This window comes from Pecten maximus, chromosome 12 (genome assembly GCF_902652985.1).
Source record: "Pecten maximus chromosome 12, xPecMax1.1, whole genome shotgun sequence".
Lineage (NCBI taxonomy): Eukaryota > Metazoa > Mollusca > Bivalvia > Pectinida > Pectinidae > Pecten > Pecten maximus.
In genome coordinates this window covers 1,792,786-1,814,016 of record NC_047026.1, presented here as the reverse complement: position 1 = coordinate 1,814,016, position 21,231 = coordinate 1,792,786, and the positions used below count along the sequence as shown (strand labels likewise).

The window sequence follows — 21,231 nt, the reverse complement described above, 5'->3', positions numbered from 1 at the left end:
TTATATTCGCTTCAAGTGTCATCTAAATAACATAAATCAATTTTAATTTTGAAAAGTAATTATGCATTCCTCGAGGATAACAGATGATGCTCACTTTATATTCAGGAATTGTATTGACTTTGAAAAAAAATGAAATCTTGGACTTCATCTAATGGCAAGTATTAAAAACTTCCTTTTCAATAAACGTTTTTCTCATTTACTCTAAATGATATTTTCATGTATATAATTCCAAAACAGTACCTAGAGAACTCGTGAAATACTGTTGTTGGATTCTATGTTTCGTACACTGACATGGCCACCGTTTACCATTCCAATATGGCCGTGTGTCTGCCCTTAAGGCCAGATTGTCTATTCTGTAATGTTGATCTGCTATACATAGTAGTTTATATTTGTTAGGAATTATTTTAATCTGTTTAACATTCAGCGAGGTATTCACCAACTACTACACATACAAATAGACCCCGTCTCAAACTGACCATGGCTGTTCACGGAGCGATAAACCCAATAAACAAACAAACAAACAAACAATCAAATAAACAAACAGACAGACATGGGCAAAATCATCAAAAAAATCTCATTGCATTTCTTTGACCTATCATAACCCCTGACCCTTGACCTTTGGTATGTAGTAGTTAAAGTATTGGTGAGTTAAAGGTCCAATATATGAACTATTTTTTTTTTTACACTTAATATCTATACAGAAACATTCCCAAAAGAAAATTATGTAAAAGAATAAGAATTAATTCACGAAGAATATCAATTGATTTTCTAAGACGAACTTTCTTCCTTAAAAATTAAGTGCTTCTTATTTATAAATACAGCATTTATTTATAACTAGCACGATCATATGATAATATTGTTGATCGTCAACCCTTGAGAAGAATGAGACAAAATCGAGTGAAGTGTTTCAATGGTTGTTATTGGTGTAATATAAGTATATAATGATATATAGATGTATCAATCTATTATTTACATTATATACGTTATCAATGGACAATAAAATATAAATCATCTATAATATTTCACCCGTTTCAAGACAAGGAAATATTGCGACTCGAACAGTATTCCGTTCACCATTCCGTACACATTCTCACAGAGCTATCATGGACCCGTGTGTCGTCACGTGCACATACCTTATATGGATAGTCTTAAAATAGCTTTGTGTACAGTAAACCTGATTCAGATATCTCGAAACAACGTAAGCTATCAGAAATGGAAATTTTATAATTGGATAACGTGAAAAACTCTTACCTGTACAGTAACACACAAGCTTACAGTCAATACCGTGTCACACCTGTACAGTAACAGTCAATACCTTGTCACACCTGTACAGTAACAGTCAATACTGTGTCACACCTGTACAATAACATACAAACTTACAGTCAATACTGTGTCACATCTGTACAGTAACATACAAACTTACAATCAATACTGTGTCACACCTGTACATTAACATACAAACTTACAGTCAATACCGTGTCACACCCGTACAGTAACATACAAACTTACAGTCAATACAATGTCACACCTGTACAGTAACATACAAACTTACAGTCAATACTGTGTCACACCTGTACAGTAACAGTCAATACTGTGTCATACCTGTACAGTAACATACAAACTTACAGTCAATACTGTGTCACACCTGTATAGTAACAGTCAATACCGTGTCACACCTGTACAGTAGCATACAAACTTACAGTCAATACCTTGTCACACCTGTACAGTAACATACAAACTTAGTCAATACTGTGTCACACCTGTACAGTAACATACAAACTTACAGTCAATACTGTGTCACACCTGTACAATAACCTACAAACTTACAGTCAATACTGTGTCACACCTGTACAGTAACATACAAACTTACAGTCAATACCTTGTCACACCTGTACAGTAACATACAAATTTACAGTCAATACAGTGTCACACCTGTACAGTAACAGTCAATACCTTGTCACACCTGTACAGTAACAGTCAATACTGTGTCACACCTGTACAGTAGCAGTCAATACCGTGTCACACCTGTACAGTAACATACAAACTTACAGTCAATACAGTGTCACACCTGTACAGTAACAGTCAATACCTTGTCACACCTGTACAGTAACAGTCAATACTGTGTCACACCTGTACAGTAACAGTCAATACAGTGTCACACCTGTACAGTAACAGTCAATATTGTGTCACACCTGTACAGTAACAGTCAATACCTTGTCACACCTGTACAGTAACAGTCAATACCTTGTCACACCTGTACAGTAACAGTCAATACCTGTGTCACACCTGTACAGTAACAGTCAATACCGTGTCACACCTGTACAGTAACATACAAACTTACAGTCAATATTGTGTCACACCTGTACATTAACATACAAACTTACAGTCAATACCTTGTCACACCTGTACAGTAACATACAAACTTACAGTCAATACTATGTCACACCTGTACAGTACAGTATACGTGTACAACTGTACAGTCAATACTGTGTCACACCTGTACACTAACAGTCAATACTGTGTCACACCTGTACAGTAACAGTCAACACTGTGTGTCACACCTGTACAGTAACATACAAACTTACAGTCAATACAGTTTCACACCTGTACAGTAACAGTCAATACCGTGTCACACCTGTACATAAATCACATATGTCACAACCTGTATACATTCAATACCTGTCACACCTGTACAGTAACATACAAACTTACAGTCAATACCTTGTCACACCTGTACAGTAACATACAAACTAACAGTCAATACCGTGTCACACCTGTACAGTAACATACAATCCAATACTGTGTCACACCTGTACAGTAACAGTCAATACTTGTCACACTGTACAGTAAGCCAATACTGTGTCACGACACCTGTAGTAACATCAAACTTACAGTCAATACTGTGTCACACCTGTACAGTAACATCAACTACGCAATACTGTGTCACACCTGTACAGTAACAGCCAATACGTGTCACACACCTGTACAGTAACATACAACTAAGTCAACGTGTCACACCTGTACAGTAACAAGTCAATACTGTGTCACACTGTACAGTAACAGTCAACTACACTTGTCACACCTGTACAGTAACAGTCAATACTGTCACACCTGTACAGTAAACAGTCATACTAGTCATGTCACACCTGTACAGTAACAGTCAATACCGTGTCACACCTGTACAGTAACATCATACGTGTCACAATGTAACAGTAACATACAAACTTACAGTCAATACTGTGTCACACCTGTACAGTAACATACAACGTTACAGTCAATACAATTACAGTCAAACTGTCACCTGTACATACCCAACCTACAGTCAATACTGTGTCACACCTGTACAGTGACATACAAACTTACAGTCAATACTGTGTCACACCTGTACAGTAACAGTCGATACCTTGTCACACCTGTAAAGTAACAGTCAATACTGTGTCACACCTGTACAGTAACAGTCAATACTGTGTCACACCTGTACAGTAACATACAAACTTACAGTCAATACTGTGTCACACCTGTACAGTAACAGTCAATACCTTGTCACACCTGTACAGTAACAGTCAATACTGTGTCACACCTGTACAGTAACATACAAACTTACAGTCAATACCTTGTCACACCTGTACAGTAACATACAAACTTACAGTCAATACCGTGTCACACCTGTACAGTAACAGTCAATACTGTGTCACACCTGTACAGTAACAGTCAATACTGTGTCACACCTGTACAGTAACATACAAACCTACAGTCAATACCGTGTCACACCTGTACAGTAACATACAAACTTACAGTCAATACCTTGTCACACCTGTACAGTAACAGTCAATACCTTGTCACACCTGTACAGTAACATACAAACTTACAGTCAATACCTTGTCACACCTGTACAGTAACAGTCAATACTGTGTCACACCTGTACAGTAACAGTCAATACTGTGTCACACCTGTACAGTAACAGTCAATACTGTGTCACACCTGTACAGTAACATACAAACCTACAGTCAATACTGTGTCACACCTGTACAGTAATCATACTTTCAACTTACTTACACCTGTACAGTAACCGTCAATACTGTGTCACACCTGTACAGTAACAGTCAATACCTTGTCACACCTGTACAGTAACATACAAACTTACAGTCAATACCTTGTCACACCTGTACAGTAACATACAAACTTAGTCAATACTATGTCACACCTGTACAGTAACATACAAACTTACAGTCAATACCGTGTCACACCTGTACAGTAACAGTCAATACTGTGTCACACCTGTACAGTAACAGTCAATACCTTGTCACACCTGTACAGTAACATACAAACTTAGCCAATACCTTGTCACACCTGTACAGTAACAGTCAATACTGTGTCACACCTGTACAGTAACAGTCAATACCTTGTCACACCTGTACAGTAACAGTCAATACTGTGTCACACCTGTACAGTAACAGTCAATACCTTGTCACACCTGTACAGTAACAGTCAATACTGTGTCACACCTGTACAGTAACATACAAACTTACAGTCAATACGGTTATTCAGAATGTGCACCTTTCATATGAAAATGTGAATAATACAATAAATATCAGATATGTCAAGTAAGGAAGAAAATCATATATTTCATATTTTCTGGTTTTGTTTTAACAAGTTGACAAGTTAAATGCTATAAAATTAAAATGTTACATATCATTAACATTTCTACATCAAATGAGATCGTTTAAAACATAAACACAATTGAATACAAAATGTATTCATTAAATGCTTATCATCGCTATATTAAAATATTACCCACCTATATCGTCACATTTGTGATCGCTTAAATGTAATTGAGAATTTGAAAACAATTCTCATGTTTACAACCGAAGATAAACAAACACTCTAACAAACAATTAGAAATGAAACAATATATTTTCGAGAAATTCATTGTTTCTTATATAAGACTCCGTCTGATATCATGTAGACACGGGCTTAATCTATGTCCACCAAATATAACAAATTTATTTTGGATTTCAGATATTCCACAACAGACATTTTTAAAGATACTTCACACATCAGTTCACAAATGGTTGCTCTCAAGCTAACCATACTTAAACTTAACATTTTGGTCTGATGCCAGCTTTGCTGCACATTTCTTAAAGCTTCAGATCTATATCAATTCTATTCTTCTGTGTATAAAAATATTACTCAGCAACCAAAATCTATCTCATTCCACTAAACAGCAATTTTGTAGGGTTATTTAGGTAAAATGCATTTTGAAAATTCATTTTAACACCTTATTTCAAAGACTTTGAAACCTTTATATTCCTGCAACACCTTAATATCTAAAACCGCTAACAAGCTAAATCGCTAACGGGTCTTTTGATGTTGAGGTCAGCTTTAAACAAGAATCCAGGAAGCAAGAATGGAATAAAACAAATAGCAAATTGATCAGGTAATGCTGTTTTTATAAATACTGGTAAAGCCATTTATTCTCGACAAGAAGGAAATATCTTAACGTTTTTAAAAAATAAATAACAATAATAATACAAATTATGTATTGAGGTAACCCAAATTAAAATATCCTGTTATGCAATAATAACAAGGTATCTTAATAAGGCAGATTGTACGATTATGTTATGTAACAAAATTCTTCGTTAAATCTCTCATACTAAACCTCTCTCACTACTTCCATTGCTGTAAGGGGTATCAGGCCAAGCAATATATATGTGTGCTTCTTGTTGACCTTTTTATTTGCATACCCTAATGTTTTGAAATTTTCAAGAAGGCAAAATTAGATTTAAAATGATGACAAAGCACCCTATCTGTACATGGCCATCCAAACACTTTCTCAGGCAAAGTGTCCATGACAGTCTTACACAGATTAAATTATGGCATACCACCCTCTCCGTACAGGTGTATTAGGAGGGAGTAATGAAATTAACTCTGTCCTAGTTAGGTGACGTGTTCTCTCCATTTTTACAAATTAATGATAACACTCATTTAATCCCATTTTGAAAACATTTTGAAAATTTGAAAATCTTAAAACATGTTCTTTAGATAGATAAATATCAATGTAAATACACTTTAACGTATCTTAACCAGTAATGGATTTAAGCGTAAAATTTCGATGACTTAGCCCTGCCATCTATTATTCAGACAAAGGATATTATCTGATAAAGGTGTCCTTTGTCTGACAAAGATGACCACGATGAACGAAACATCACGTGTTAATCCAATACTTGGTGTAATAAAACTGATTTTTCGAAAACGCAACAAGAAACACACATATAGTATATCTTGGCCTAACTGTTCGGTACTATAGGATAGCAACACAGTAAACTGTTTATGTTTTGACATGACGACACACGGGTAATTTAAAAGGCTAAACTCATTGCACCTTACTACTGCAAAGGTATATCACAGCACTGTATTCCCGGCAAGAACACCTCGATAATGATATTTTTTACTCGAGCCTTTCAAACTCGAAGACTTCTCTCGAGTAACAGTAGATTGTAGTGATCCTGGAATATGTTTAGTTTGAATAGTTGTTCGTTCATCGTCAGAACTAGATGTACTACTGCTGTACTGCTGTCGTACATCCGGGTCATACCACATAGTGTCGTCAGGTACTTCCACGTCCACCTGGCTATCACAATCTTCCGAAAGAGCGTCAAGCCCTGATGACGTCACCGTTTCCGGTGGCCCACACGCCTCAAGGCTGTCGAGCCAGTTTTGACACTTTCGTGTCGTTTCTTGCATATAAACACTATCATCATACATTTGTTTCCGGAGGCCGATATCTTTAGGAGTGGTTTCCGAGAGATTCATTGTCATCTCCACGTCGTCCGGAAGATCCTCGGACTCTATACAATACTGACTACGTGTCCGGTGTATTTTAGCACGCATGCGCTTCCCTGGTTTTGACGACCGGGGTAGAACGTTGATTTGCTGTTGCTGAGATACAGGTGAACTTTTTGACCCTCCTTCGTCAGAGGACGCCCGCTGGTTTTGAACTTTGAGGTCAAGCCAGCACGGTGGTTTTGGCGGTTTCGCGGTCAGGAACCCGTGTACAGGTGTACAGTTGCCCGGTCGTACAGAGCCTCTGTACATTCTATGATCCTAGTATATAATATAAAAATACAAATCGAATATATCCACCTGACGATTCACAGTCCTCACATACTTTTGTATAAGCCATATTTTACACTAGGCCCTAGCTGTAGTTTTTCGTTAAGACTATTGTTGAGGAATTTTCACTGATGTTGATAACGGAAGTGAATGATACAATTTCCATTGTACGTTTGATTTATAACTTTACAATTCTCCCCAGTAGCACCGTGAACAAATTGCCTTGGCTATACATATATATGTATATATATATATATACACTAGCACATCCAAGTAGACCCAAGCCGGTGATGAGTAAAACACATATACGTTATTTCATAGCTATAAATACTATGGAAACAACGGGACCACGACGCTACAGTGTTTTGTGCGAACACAACACATACTCTTCGGCTGTATAATCCCTGTTAGCGATGATCTCCTCTATTCACCGAACCATCTTTCTAAAAATAACTTCCTCGCACTGACGCAGCGCACGAGCCTTAGCATCACGCCATGTATATCAGAATATATACTAGCCTTATTTCATTATTATAATTTGAGTTTATCATACTACACAAATTAATGGCAGCTTACGTAGATGTTCCCTTACACACACTGTATGTTGTTCCATCTTCCTGCAAAACTTTCTCCTGAGTAATCCTTGGATTCCGAAATTAATCCGTCAGCTGAAAGTATAATAAAATTGCTCTATCACTTTTGTCTAAAGTTTGAAAACTTAAAAAATCATTTCTCTTATTTCTAAACAACATACATCCAACATACATCTTCACATCTGCGGCCCTATTATAGGACAAAATGTACATAAAACACAGCCCCGTATCGCTGAGGACGAGTTCAAGATAATCTAGCCAAAACCTGTGTCATTTTTTTCTTTTACGCCGGAAGAGAACAGAACTACATGAATTTAGTGTGCAGAACAACCATTCTCATCCAATTTCAACAGCGGGAAACAAAGGCGGGGAACAGGCTTGCCGGATATACACTATGTAGTAATTGGTAGCAGACGACTAGTTAAAATCCCTTCGAATCGAACAGAAGATCATCTAAAGTCAGGTCAATGGCCTCGGCTGGGTTTCTGTATCCAAAATCTCACTGGGAGTTGTGTATAAAACTATAATTCAAGCCTTCGTTGTATTTTCCAAGAGTTAAACGCGAGTTCTACTGCACTAAACAACAAATCCAGACGCGATTTAGGTCACTGTATGCCTCACTACATCGCCTGGCTATAGTCACAACTAATTAAACCACAGTAACGGCTCATCTTGTATTGTCTGAACACAGAGAGATTCGCTACGGGGCGATCCGCGGGAGATCCAGTGAGGAAAACTTAAGTTATAAACTCCATGAAAGCTATGTACACTTGTGGCTACACCGATGTTATCCTAACTTGATCTGCAGTGGTAAGTTGTGAAGCATCAATGGTACAGACCGAGGTACCGTGAGAGGAGTGTAGCATAGAGAGTGCTGTTTCAAACCCAATGTGCCAATTCCCCTACAGCAAACAATGCAGGCGTATCGAGTTTCATCGTCTGAGGGGAGCAGGCGAATTCTGCGAACCATTCCCTCCCCTCCCCAGGACGATTACGAACGATCTGTAATGTACTAAAGAAGGCACACGTTTTGTTGTTGAACTCGTTATTGAGAAATTACTGGTTAATCCATTAAAAAAAACGTAACATATTCAACCTCACTATCTCGATTTAACACTACATTTGTACATCACTATCTCGACTTAACTTAAAGCACTAGCTCGATATGTCGTTATATCGCTATGAGTATCTCGTTAAAAATACAACCTTGGTACCTTCATATAACACTAACCCAGAATTTCGGCCCTACTTGTAATCGCACTACCAATTCGCTATCTTATAATGACATAACCTCACTATCTCGCCATACTTCGCTGTCTCGCTATGACACAAACTCAGTATCTCGCCATACTTCGCTTTCTCGTTATGACACAACCTCAGTAGCTCGCCATACTTCGCTGTCTCGTTATGACACAACCTCAGTATCTCGCCATACTTCGCTATCTCGTTATAACGCATAGCTGATATATCACGTGACTGTTGCACAGACGAGACAAATGCTTCTTTTATTGCAACCATCGATATCCTTACAAAAATAACCTCCTGGTGATTAAGTTTGAAATCTGGCATTGCTAATAATCTACATTGAAAACAAAACGTATCAATGATACATACTGCATAGACGATATTTATCCTGACATCACTTATCATCGATTAACATAATTTGTTTGTTTGTTTTTTGTGGGTTTTTTTTTTTTTTCTCATAGAATCACAAAACAATTACGTCATTGTAAATAACAAAATTACAGGGTAGAGGAATATGCTGCAAATGTTGTAATAGACTTAAGAATCACTCGGAAATAAAGATGATGCCAGCGTAATCATAACAACAGCGCGATGACTAATGCGAACGATTACAGAGATGTTCCAAGATGTTAGTCATAGCATTGTTTGACGTAAGTCTGGAGTGAATGGCTAGCCACCATTACTAAGGCTTCAGTAGGACGCGAGAATTTGGATATGTATATATAATAATAAAAAAAACACAAACCAGAAAATCACAAGCGTTTTCACATGCTTTGAGAGCAAGCTCTTCAGGTGTAATTTCTGGTTTGTGTTCATTATTATTATTATGTATATCCATCACAAGGACATTATTTACTTTTGTTATATATATATATATATAATGTAGATTTTCGTTATTTTGGTAAAAGGAAGAAAAGCAATTACTCTATGAAAAAATATACATGTATCCCCGACAACTGGTTTCCAGCAAAACAACATAGCTTATGTTAAGCCTAGATATGTAATGTATCGTTATTTAGCTTTAGTTTATTTATTTTATTTTTAGTTTAGTTTATATTGCAATGAAACAGTCGTTCCCACGATCTTTTAGTAGTAATAACGATTAATAAACGGTTTTTCCTATGCCTCTGCATTTCGACAATAAAATTTTAAAATATGTTTATCGTAAGATAAAGAAATCATTGTCTGCAGCGTGTTTGTGGCAGTAGGCGCAGAACTAGAAACGACTAATAAAGGGTTTCCCAATCTCTCTGCCTTTTGGCAACAAAATGTCAAAATATGTTTATTTCAAAGTATAAGTAGTGGTTGTCTGTGGTGTTGGTTGCGGTAGTAGTACATCTAGTTATACTGGAATCAAGTTGAAAGTGGTTTTCTCAAATCCCTCTGCCTTTCAAGGGAAATTATGATGAAGTAATATTATGTAATTTACACCATAATATCAGTTGACGATATGTTGATCTCCTCCATTTGGAAATAGCTTAGCAAAGCTTTAGTGAATGGATTCTTTGAATATATTGTTTTGTTACAGATGAAGTAAAGCCATGCCTTTAGGTGTTTGGAGATCTCAAATGACGCCATTCATGACTATGGCAGTTTGTTAGCACATACTGAAAACTGAATATTCAATTTCTTATCACATACTAAAACTGAATACTCAATTTCTTATAACATACTAAAACTGAATACAAAAATGTATTCAGTTTCTTATCACACTGGAAACTGAATATTAAGTTTCTTGTCGCATATTAAAACGGAATATTCAGTTTCTTGTCACAAACTAAAACGGAATATTCAGTTTCTTGTCGCATACTAAAACTGAATATTCAATTTCCTATCACATACTAAAACGGATTATTCAGTTTCTTATCACATACTAAAACTGAATATTCAGTTTCTTATCACATACTAAAACTGAATATTAAGTTTCTTATCACATACTAAAACTGAATATTAAGTTTCTTATCACATACTAAAACTGAATAGTAAGTTTCTTATCACATACTAAAACTGAATAGTAAGTTTCTTATCACATACTAAAACTGAATATTAAGTTTCTTATCACATACTAGAACTGAATAGTAAGTTTCTTATCACATACTAAAACTGAATAGTAAGTTTCTTATCACATACTAAAACTGAATATTCAGTTGTTTGCTGTAATGAACGACAAGTAAACCTAGTCGATATTGGATAATTAGGATCAAATACAACAAATAGCTACGTAACCATGTAGGACATGTGACAAAGCAAATAAATGGAGAAACAAAGTGGAATCTGTCCAAGCAAGCATCTCTATTAAGCGATCCTCTGTTTTAAGCAACCGTTATAATTTCTCCTCGAGAATTTGCGCTTAATTAAGCAGCAATTTATCTTTTTTTCACATATTTCTATTGGCATTTCATCAAGTAAATAAAAAGCTTATGATGATATTTATTAAAATCTAAGAGACAATATCCATTAACATTAAAAAAAACCCACTCCCAATTAAGATATCAATCTTCATTATAAGATCACACCCCATTCAAAGGTCATTCTCCGTTAAGATACCACTCTCCGTTTAGATACCACTCTCCGTTAAGATACCACTCTCCATTAGATACCAATCTCCATTAGAGACCACTCTCCATTAGAGACCACTCTCCATTAGACACCACTCTCCATTAGAGACCACTCTCCATTAGATACCACTCTCCATTAGATACTACTCTCCATTAGAGACCACTCTCCATTAGAGACCACTCTCCATTAGAGACCACTCTCCATTGAGAGACCACTCTCCATTAGATACCACTCTCCATTAGAGACCACTCCCCATTAGAGACCACTCCCCATTAGAGACCACTCTCCATTAGAGACCACTCCCCATTAGATACCACTCTCCATTAGAGACCACTCTCCATTAGAGACCACTCTCCATTAGAGACCACTCTCCATTAGAGACCACTCCCCATTAGAGACCACTCTCCATTAGAGACCACTCTCCATTAGATACCACTCTCCATTAGAGACCACTCTCCATTAGAGACCACTCCCCATTAGATACCACTCTCCATTAGATACCACTCTCCATTAGAGACCAATCTCCATTAGAGACCACTCTCCATTGAGACACCACTCTCCGTTAGATACCACTCTCCGTTAGAGACCACTCCCCATTAGATATCACTCTCCATTAGAGACCACTCCCCATTAGATACCACTCTCCATTAGATACCACTCTCCATTAGAGACCACTCTCCATTAGAGACCACTCTCCATTAGAGACCACTCTCCGTTAGAGACCACTCCCCATTAGAGACCACTCTCCATTAAGAGACCACTCTCCATTAGAGACCACTCTCCATTAGAGACCACTCTCCATTAGAGACCACTCTCCATTAGATACCACTCTACATTAGATACCACTCCCCATTAGAGACCACTCTCCATTAGATATCACTCTCCATTAGATACCACTCTCCATTAGAGACCACTCTCCATTAGAGACCACTCTCCATTAAAGACCACTCTCCATTAGATATCACTCTCCGTTAGAGACCATTCTCCATTAGAGACCACTCTCCATTGAGAGACCACTCTCCATTGAGACACCACTCTCCATTAGAGACCACTCTCCATTAGAGACCACTCTCCATTAGATACCACTCTCCATCAGAGACCACTCTCCATTAGAGACCACTCTCCACTGAGAGACCACTCTCCATTGAGACACCACTCTCCATTAGAGACCACTCCCCATTAGATACCACTCTCCATTAGAGACCACTCTCCATTAGAGACCACTCTCCATTAGAGACCACTCTCCATTAGATACCACTCTCCGTTAGAGACCACTCTCCATTAGATACCACTCTCCATTAGAGACCACTCTCCATTAGAGACCACTCTCCATTAGAGACCACTCTCCATTAGAGACCACTCTCCATTAGAGACCACTCTCCATTAGAGACCACTCTCCGTTAGAGACCACTCTCCATTAGAGACCACTCTCCATTAGATATCACTCTCCATTAGATACCACTCTCCATTAGAGACCACTCTCCGTTAGAGACCACTCTCCATTAGATACCACTCTCCATTAGATACCACTCTCCATTAGAGACCACTCTCCATTAGAGACCACTCTCCATTAGAGACCACTCTCCATTAGATACCACTCTCCATTAGAGACCACTCTCCATTAGAGACCACTCTCCGTTAGAGACCACTCTCCGTTAGATACGACTCTCCATTAGAGACCACTCTCCATTAGAGACCACTCTCCATTAGAGACCACTCTCCATTAGAGACCACTCTCCATTAAGAGACCACTCTCCATTAGATACCACTCTCCATTAGAGACCATTCTCCATTAGAGACCACTCTCCATTAGATATCACTCTCCATTAAGAGACCACTCTCCATTAAGAGACCACTCTCCATTAAGAGACCACTCTCCATTAGAGACCACTCTCCATTAGATACCACTCTCCATTAGAGACCACTCTCCATTAAGAGACCACTCTCCATTAGATATCACTCTCCATTAAGAGACCACTCTCCATTAGAGACCACTCTCCATTAGAGACCACTCTCCATTAGATACCACTCTCCATTAGATACCACTCTCCATTAGAGACCACTCTCCATTAGAGACCACTCTCCATTAGATACCACTCCCCATTAGAGACCACTCTCCATTGAGACACCACTCTCCATTAGAGACCACTCTCCATTAGACACCACTCTCCATTAGAGACCACTCTCCATTGAGATACCATTCTCCATTAGAGACCACTCTCCATTAGAGACCACTCTCCATTAGAGACCACTCTCTATTAGAGACCACTCTCCATTAGATATCACTCTCCATTAGAGACCACTCTCCATTAGATACCACTCTCCATTAGAGACCACTCTCCATTAGAGACCACTCACCATTAGAGACCACTCTCCATTGAGACACCACTCTCCGTTAGATACCACTCTCCATTAGAGACCACTCTCCATTAAGAGACCACTCTCCATTAAGAGACCACTCTCCATTAGAGACCAATCTCCGTTAGAGACCACTCTCCATTAGAGACCACTCTCCATTAGAGACCACTCTCCATTAGATACCACTCTCCATTAGATATCACTCTCCATTAGAGGCCACTCTCCATTAGATACCACTCTCCATTGAGAGACCACTCTCCATTAGAGACCACTCTCCATTAGAGACCACTCTCCATTAGATACCACTCTCCATTAGAGACCACTCTCCATTAGAGACCACTCTCCATTAGAGACCACTCTCCATTAGATACCACTCTCCATTAGAGACCACTCTCCATTAGATACCACTCTCCATTAGAGACCACTCTCCATTAGATACCACTCTCCATTAGAGACCACTCTCCATTAGAGACCACTCTCCATTAGAGACCACTCTCCATTAGAGACCACTCTCCATTAGATACCACTCTCCATTAGAGACCACTCTCCATTAGAGACCACTCTCCATTAGAGACCACTCTCCATTAGAGACCACTCTCCATTAGAGACCACTCTCCATTAGAGACCACTCTCCATTAGAGACCACTCTCCATTAGAGACCACTCTCCATTAGAGACCACTCTCCATTAGAGACCACTCTCCATTAGAGACCACTCTCCATTAGAGACCACTCTCCATTAGAGACCACTCTCCATTAGAGACCACTCTCCATTAGATACCACTCTCCATTAGAGACCACTCTCCATTAGAGACCACTCTCCATTAGAGACCACTCTCCATTAGAGACCACTCTCCATTAGATACCACTCTCCGTTAGATACCACTCTCCATTAGAGACCACTCTCCATTAGAGACCACTCTCCATTAGAGACCACTCTCCATTAGATACCACTCTCCATTAGAGACCACTCTCCATTAGATACCACTCTCCATTAGAGACCACTCTCCATTAGAGACCACTCTCCATTGAGATACCACTCTCCATTAGATACCACTCTCCATTAGAGACCACTCTCCATTAGATATCACTCTCCATTAGAGACCACTCTCCATTAGAGTTTACTCTCCATTAGATACCACTCTCCATTAGAGACCACTCTCCATTAGAGTTTACTCTCCATTAGAGACCATTCTCCATTAGAGTTTACTCTCCATTAGATACCACTCTCCATTAGAGACCACTCTCCATTGAGAGACCACTCTCCATTGAGAGACCACTCTCCATTGAGAGACCACTCTCCATTGAGAGACCACTCTCCATTAGAGACCACTCTCCATTAGAGACCACTCTCCATTAGAGTTCACTCTCCATTAGAGACCACTCTCCATTAGATACCACTCTCCATTAGAGACCACTCTCCATTAGAGTTTACTCTCCATTAGAGACCACTCTCCATTAGAGTTTACTCTCCATTAGATACCACTCTCCATTAGAGACCACTCTCCATTGAGAGACCACTCTCCATTGAGAGACCACTCTCCATTGAGAGACCACTCTCCATTAGAGTTTACTCTCCATTAGATACCACTCCCCATTAGAGTTTACTCTCCATTAGAGACCACTCTCCATTAGATACCACTCTCCATTAGAGACCACTCTCCATTAGATACCACTCTCCATTAGAGTTTACTCTCCATTAGATACCACTCTCCGTTAGAGACCACTCTCCATTAGAGACCACTCTCCATTAGAGACCACTCTCCATTAGAGACCACTCTCCATTAGAGACCACTCTCCATTAGAGACCACTCTCCATTAGAGACCACTCTCCATTAGAGAACACTCTCCATTAGAGACCACTCTCCATTAGATACCACTCTCCATTAGAGACCACTCTCCATTAGAGTTTACTCTCCATTAGATACCACTCTCCATTAGATACCACTCTCCATTAGATATCACTCTCCATTAGATACCACTCTCCATTAGATACCACTCTCCATTAGATACCACTCTCCATTAGATACCACTCTCCATTAGAGACCACTCTCCATTAGATACCACTCCCCATTAGAGACCACTCTCCATTAGAGACCACTCTCCATTAGACACCACTCTCCATTAGATACCACTCTCCATTAGACACCACTCTCCATTAGAGACCACTCTCCATTAGATACCACTCTCCATTAGAGACCACTCTCCATTAGATACCACTCTCCATTAGAGACCACTCTCCATTAGAGACCACTCTCCATTAGATACCACTCTCCATTAAGAGACCACTCTCCATTAAGAGACCACTCTCCATTAGAGACCACTCTCCATTAGATATCACTCTCCATTAGAGACCACTCTCCATTAGATACCACTCTCCATTAGAGACCACTCTCCATTAGAGACCACTCTCCATTAGAGACCACTCTCCATTAGAGACCACTCTCCATTAGATACCACTCTCCATTAGAGACCACTCTCCATTAGAGACCACTCTCCATTAGATACCACTCTCCATTAGAGACCACTCTCCATTAGATACCACTCTCCGTTAGAGACCACTCTCCATTAGAGACCACTCTCCATTGAGAGACCACTCTCCATTAGAGACCACTCTCCATTGAGAGACCACTCTCCATTAGAGACCACTCTCCATTGAGAGACCACTCTCCATTAGAGACCACTCTCCATTGAGAGACCACTCTCCATTAGAGACCACTCTCTATTAGAGACCACTCTCCATTAGAGACCACTCTCCATTAGAGACCACTCTCCGTTAGAGACCACTCTCCATTAGAGACCACTCTCCATTAGATACCACTCTCCATTAGAGACCACTCTCCATTAGAGACCACTCTCCATTAGAGACCACTCTCCATTAAGAGACCACTCTCCATTAAGATACCACTCTCCATTAGAGACCACTCTCCATTAGAGACCACTCTCCATTAAGAGACCTTTTTCAGCTTCTCCCTGAGTGGTGTCTTCATAATATTATGATATAGGTTTGTAGATCGACATCATTAAATAGTAAATAGGAATAAGTAATGATATTAAAATGGTACCAAAAACCCCCTCCCCTTGTCCATGTTGTGTGTATCATAGCGATAGAAATACATCGCGCCTTGCACATATTCAATTGAATCCTTGGTTTGGGGTTACTCTCGTGTCGCGTTCAGATGGTTTTATTGATGTCTTAGCTTTGATTTAACTCCTACATCTGAAGAATGTCGATATCTTTCTAAAGAGCCATTAAGATACGATAAATATTTTGATTATTACCGTCGAGTATTTGAAATATTTGATATTCAGTTTTGTTAATTGATGACAAGTTTTAATAAAGAGGAATTTTAATTCAATATTAAGGTTGCTTGGTGTGTTGGCTAGATTGTACCTTATAAACCCAAACAACATACTGTCAGTATATCGCCTGTTATCACACAAACAGCAAGCTATGAAAAGCGCATGCGCTGAATACAACATCCTAATTTCAAATGATAAGGGATATCCTGACCAGACATGAGTTACATGAACAATTAGGGAACATTAACCTGAACAATTTATGAACATTAACTTGAACAATTAGGGAACATTAACCTGAACAAGTAGTGGACATTAACTTGAACAATTAGTTAGCATTTACCTGAACAATTTATGAACATTAACTTGAACAATTGAGGAACGTTAACCTGAATAATTAGTGAACATCAACTTGAACATTTAGTGAAAATTTACCTGAACAATTAGGGGACATTAACCTGAACAATTAGGGGACATTAACCTGAACAATAAGTGAACATTAACTTGAACAATTTTTGAACAATAACTTGAACAATTTTTGAACATTAACTTGAACAATTATTGAACATTAACCTGAGCAATTAGGGAACAATAACTTGAACAATAAGTGAACATTAATCTGAACAATTAAGTAACATAACTAGCTTGAGCTTGAGCAGTTATATAGGAGGCTTGAGCAGTTAGTAAACCGGGTAAAAATAACAATTAGTGAATAATAGCCGTACTAGTTGGTGAACAGGGATAGCCTGGAAGTTGGTGAACTAGTCTCCAAAGCTCTTGAACAGTAACGAGAACAGTTAGGGCATCCTGATGTGTAGTATGAACAGTAAGTGAATATATTGTATGAATTACCTGAGAGGTAGTCTGAACACTGAATTTTATTTTCTTCGTGCTGCATTTAAACGATTTGTTTGATGTAAATATAAGAGTTGTAACTCATTTTGACTGCATCTACGGTAACGCGCTAACCATAGGAAATGTTCGTTGTCAACTGCGGGTATACTACCGTATACGCAGTCAAAATATAGGTACAGTCCTTAAATATGTATTAAATATACCTCTGTAACAGAAGTATGTTTATATCTATACATGTATAAACTATACCCTTGTCACATGGGTATAATAATTACTTTCCATTGAAAAATATAATGGCATGTACAATATAAGTAAATTATTAATAAAATTGAGGAAACAAGATTAAAAGAAATTGAATATATCAATTTCGCTTATTTCAAAAACATGATTGCTATCTGGTGATCTGAGACACGGCTAGGGATTGGGTATGATTATATTATATTGAAAATTACACAATGAAATCCATATCGAGCACACGAACGTTCTGTTAATAAAGATATAGCCCATTATATATTATCGAGCGTATATAGGCAGCTTGATATGTGATATCGGCTATTCATATTGTCAAGCTAGAAATTAAGTCATAAAACGAACCTAAGTAAGAGTGCCTATGTCCAATGAATGAGGTCGGTAGGGATTTAAATGGGCTACTATATATAAGTATATATATCTACAGGCGTAGTTCACGCCATCATGAATTCGTCAAGTGGTAGGTATTGATCACCTGCCGATATGCATATATGATAACTTATCAACATACCTAAATATCTAATAACATTGCCATTATATATAGTATAGAATATATAAGTGTTTTCACAGTTACTTATTAAATAAAACGGCAAGCTTACTGATAAAGAAAACATGTTGGTCATTAAATGGTACGTTTCCACATAAGTAAAACAATAATTGTTTAGAAAATATAGCAATTTGTGATATGTTCTTTATATAATGCCGTAATGAAAATGGTCAAAATATGTTTCATGTTAATGACATTAATTATTTAACTTTGTACAATACCTTTACCGTTTTCAAAGCCTCATCAGCATCATATGAAAATTGAGTCTAGAATATATTACTAAAATTTGAAAAATATTAAAATTCAAAAATAAAATTGTGACTGAAGCGAGTAAATTATCTTCTTAGGAATAGAGCCATACAAAGATATCGGGAATTTTCAGAAATTGTTTAAAAAAGAATTGGTAAATTTTCACGTATTGCTCGTCAAGCTGGCCAATCTTTTAATAATTTACCTATGATGGTATCTATCTGATTACAAACGTATTAATTTGGCAAGTTATGTAGACAAAGCATTACAGACTAAATACAATTAATTTAATTAAACCTAGATCTGTCGTGATAATTAGAGAATTAAAGCATTATTGTAATAAGGTTAATACAATGTTTACATATAACTACCTGGGTATGTATACAATGAATAAAAACAAAGTATGTCTCAAGCATATAAGTACAAATGTATTTCAGTGATAAGAAAGTGCTATAAGCAGAAATAATCTCATTCCTCACTGATATGCTTTTCTCTGTACTCCTTTCATAAAGCGTTAGATTGATAGATTTGAAACACAAGTAACAGGTGAATTGCTATTTTAACACACTGTCAAGAAGTTAACTATTTTACATATGTAGAAATTCAGCCAGAAACGATATTATAGCATCATACATTTGTTCACACATTTGCCTTTAAAAGCACTCAGATATATTGACATGTGTATATACAATTTATTTAATGAAGAGAAAACACATATACTTACCGTACGTAAACATATACATTACAATAACAAATACATGTACAACACGAATACGTACCATCAAGATGTGAATAAATTACACGTGCATCGTGACGTCACTACAAGCAGAAGTAAACACGCACCAAAGTCGATATTTTAATCCCGAGTTCTCCTAACTGGCCGATCACTGAATGTAGAATTTCTTTGACAATACTTTAACAAAACACATGCCTTTCCTTTGACACTCGCCGAGTAAGTGTAGGTAAATACCGAAGCATTGTTGGAGTCTATTGTCAGATCCAAGTCTGAACAGGTATACGCCTGTCAATTCATTTGCTTGTGTATGGAGGTGATGAATGTTTGAACTTCATGCATCGTCCTACAGAACTTTAAATCCGGTTCTAGTTGTGCCTTAATGGAGTAAGGCGACCTTAAATGACAGTCAATAGGTTAGAAAATACTTTATCCCCTGAAACTGCATAGCGTTTACACATGAGTTGAAAATACGAATAATCTCCAAACAGTATGGTCCGCTATTTCACCGGAACATTAAGTATTCCACGGTAAAAAACAATAGCAAAAGCTGACACCTTGTTCTAACTTGTAGAAAAAAAATTGGCAAATTAGATATAAATCTAAAAAAGTAGGACTAGGTATCAATAATGTGAGCCGTGAAGATCAATAATAAAGCAATCAGGGAATTAAGATATCAACACCTTGATGATTCATCAAGATTTCACAGTGCTGTCAACCTAGAGCGATCAACTATCCTGTCAAAACATTTAAAATCAGGATAGACAGGATTTATAAGGTTACCAAGTATAATGTCCTTAACCCACTGGGTTCTTGTACATTAATGACATTTACGCTGATTAACATTACTATTTATCGTTTTATTTTCTGAGAATTTATTTTCATATGTTTGATACCGATTGAATACTATAAAATATCAGGTGATTCGAGAATTGTTCATGTTTCTAGAAGGGCACGGTTTTGCCAATTTAATAAAGACTTGACAAATCAGTTAAGTTTCGGGATTCTGATGTTTTGTTTAAAAATAGTTTCCTTATTAGTCTTCCTTTCTTTTCGTTTTTTTTATTATTATTTTATTTATTTATTTATTATTTTATTATTTTTTATTTATTTATTTATTTATTTATTTATTTGTTTTATCAAAATTAATGATAAGTTTGTTGAAAATCAAGATAAACCTATTTCCATCGGAGCCACTTCACAAGTAGTCATGCGTATCCCGGAGTCACTAAACGCGAAAATCATGTTTATCCTAGCATGATTTTTTGTTACAGAATACAGGCTCGACCAATCTCGACCACACATTGGGTAAGGTATTTTATTGATAAAGTCAGTTCTAACAAGCATTTGGGAGTTAATAGTTGTGATGATGCTAAATAGAGTGTCCATATTAATAGTATTTTAAGTAAAACTAAGAAATATTTATCTACTC

General features: G+C 37.6%; 1 protein-coding gene across 37 annotated transcripts; it reads right to left on the bottom strand.

The window, feature by feature from the left end:
- Window positions 1–900: 900 nt before the first annotated feature.
- LOC117339543 lies at window positions 901–20,138 on the bottom strand. Of its 37 annotated transcripts, none has more exons than XR_004535235.1 (5): window positions 4,506–6,402; window positions 3,330–3,382; window positions 2,255–2,275; window positions 1,572–1,889; window positions 901–1,399 (listed from the first exon to the last, which is right to left on the bottom strand). XR_004535235.1 is itself a non-coding variant. In XM_033901217.1 (3 exons), the coding sequence occupies exon 2, from the start codon at window positions 7,093–7,095 to the stop codon at window positions 6,403–6,405; it is 693 nt and encodes a 230-aa protein (XP_033757108.1). In that variant the 5' UTR covers window positions 7,096–7,781; window positions 19,846–20,138; the 3' UTR covers window positions 901–1,356; window positions 4,475–6,402. The 37 variants fall into 37 exon arrangements, 3 of the variants coding, with proteins under 3 accessions (XP_033757108.1, XP_033757109.1, XP_033757110.1); XR_004535232.1 differs by lacking the exon at window positions 4,506–6,402 and adding an exon at window positions 4,205–4,261 and having other exon boundaries at window positions 3,330–3,413; XR_004535236.1 differs by lacking the exon at window positions 4,506–6,402 and adding an exon at window positions 3,772–3,794.
- Between the last annotated feature and the right edge of the window lie 1,093 nt (window positions 20,139–21,231).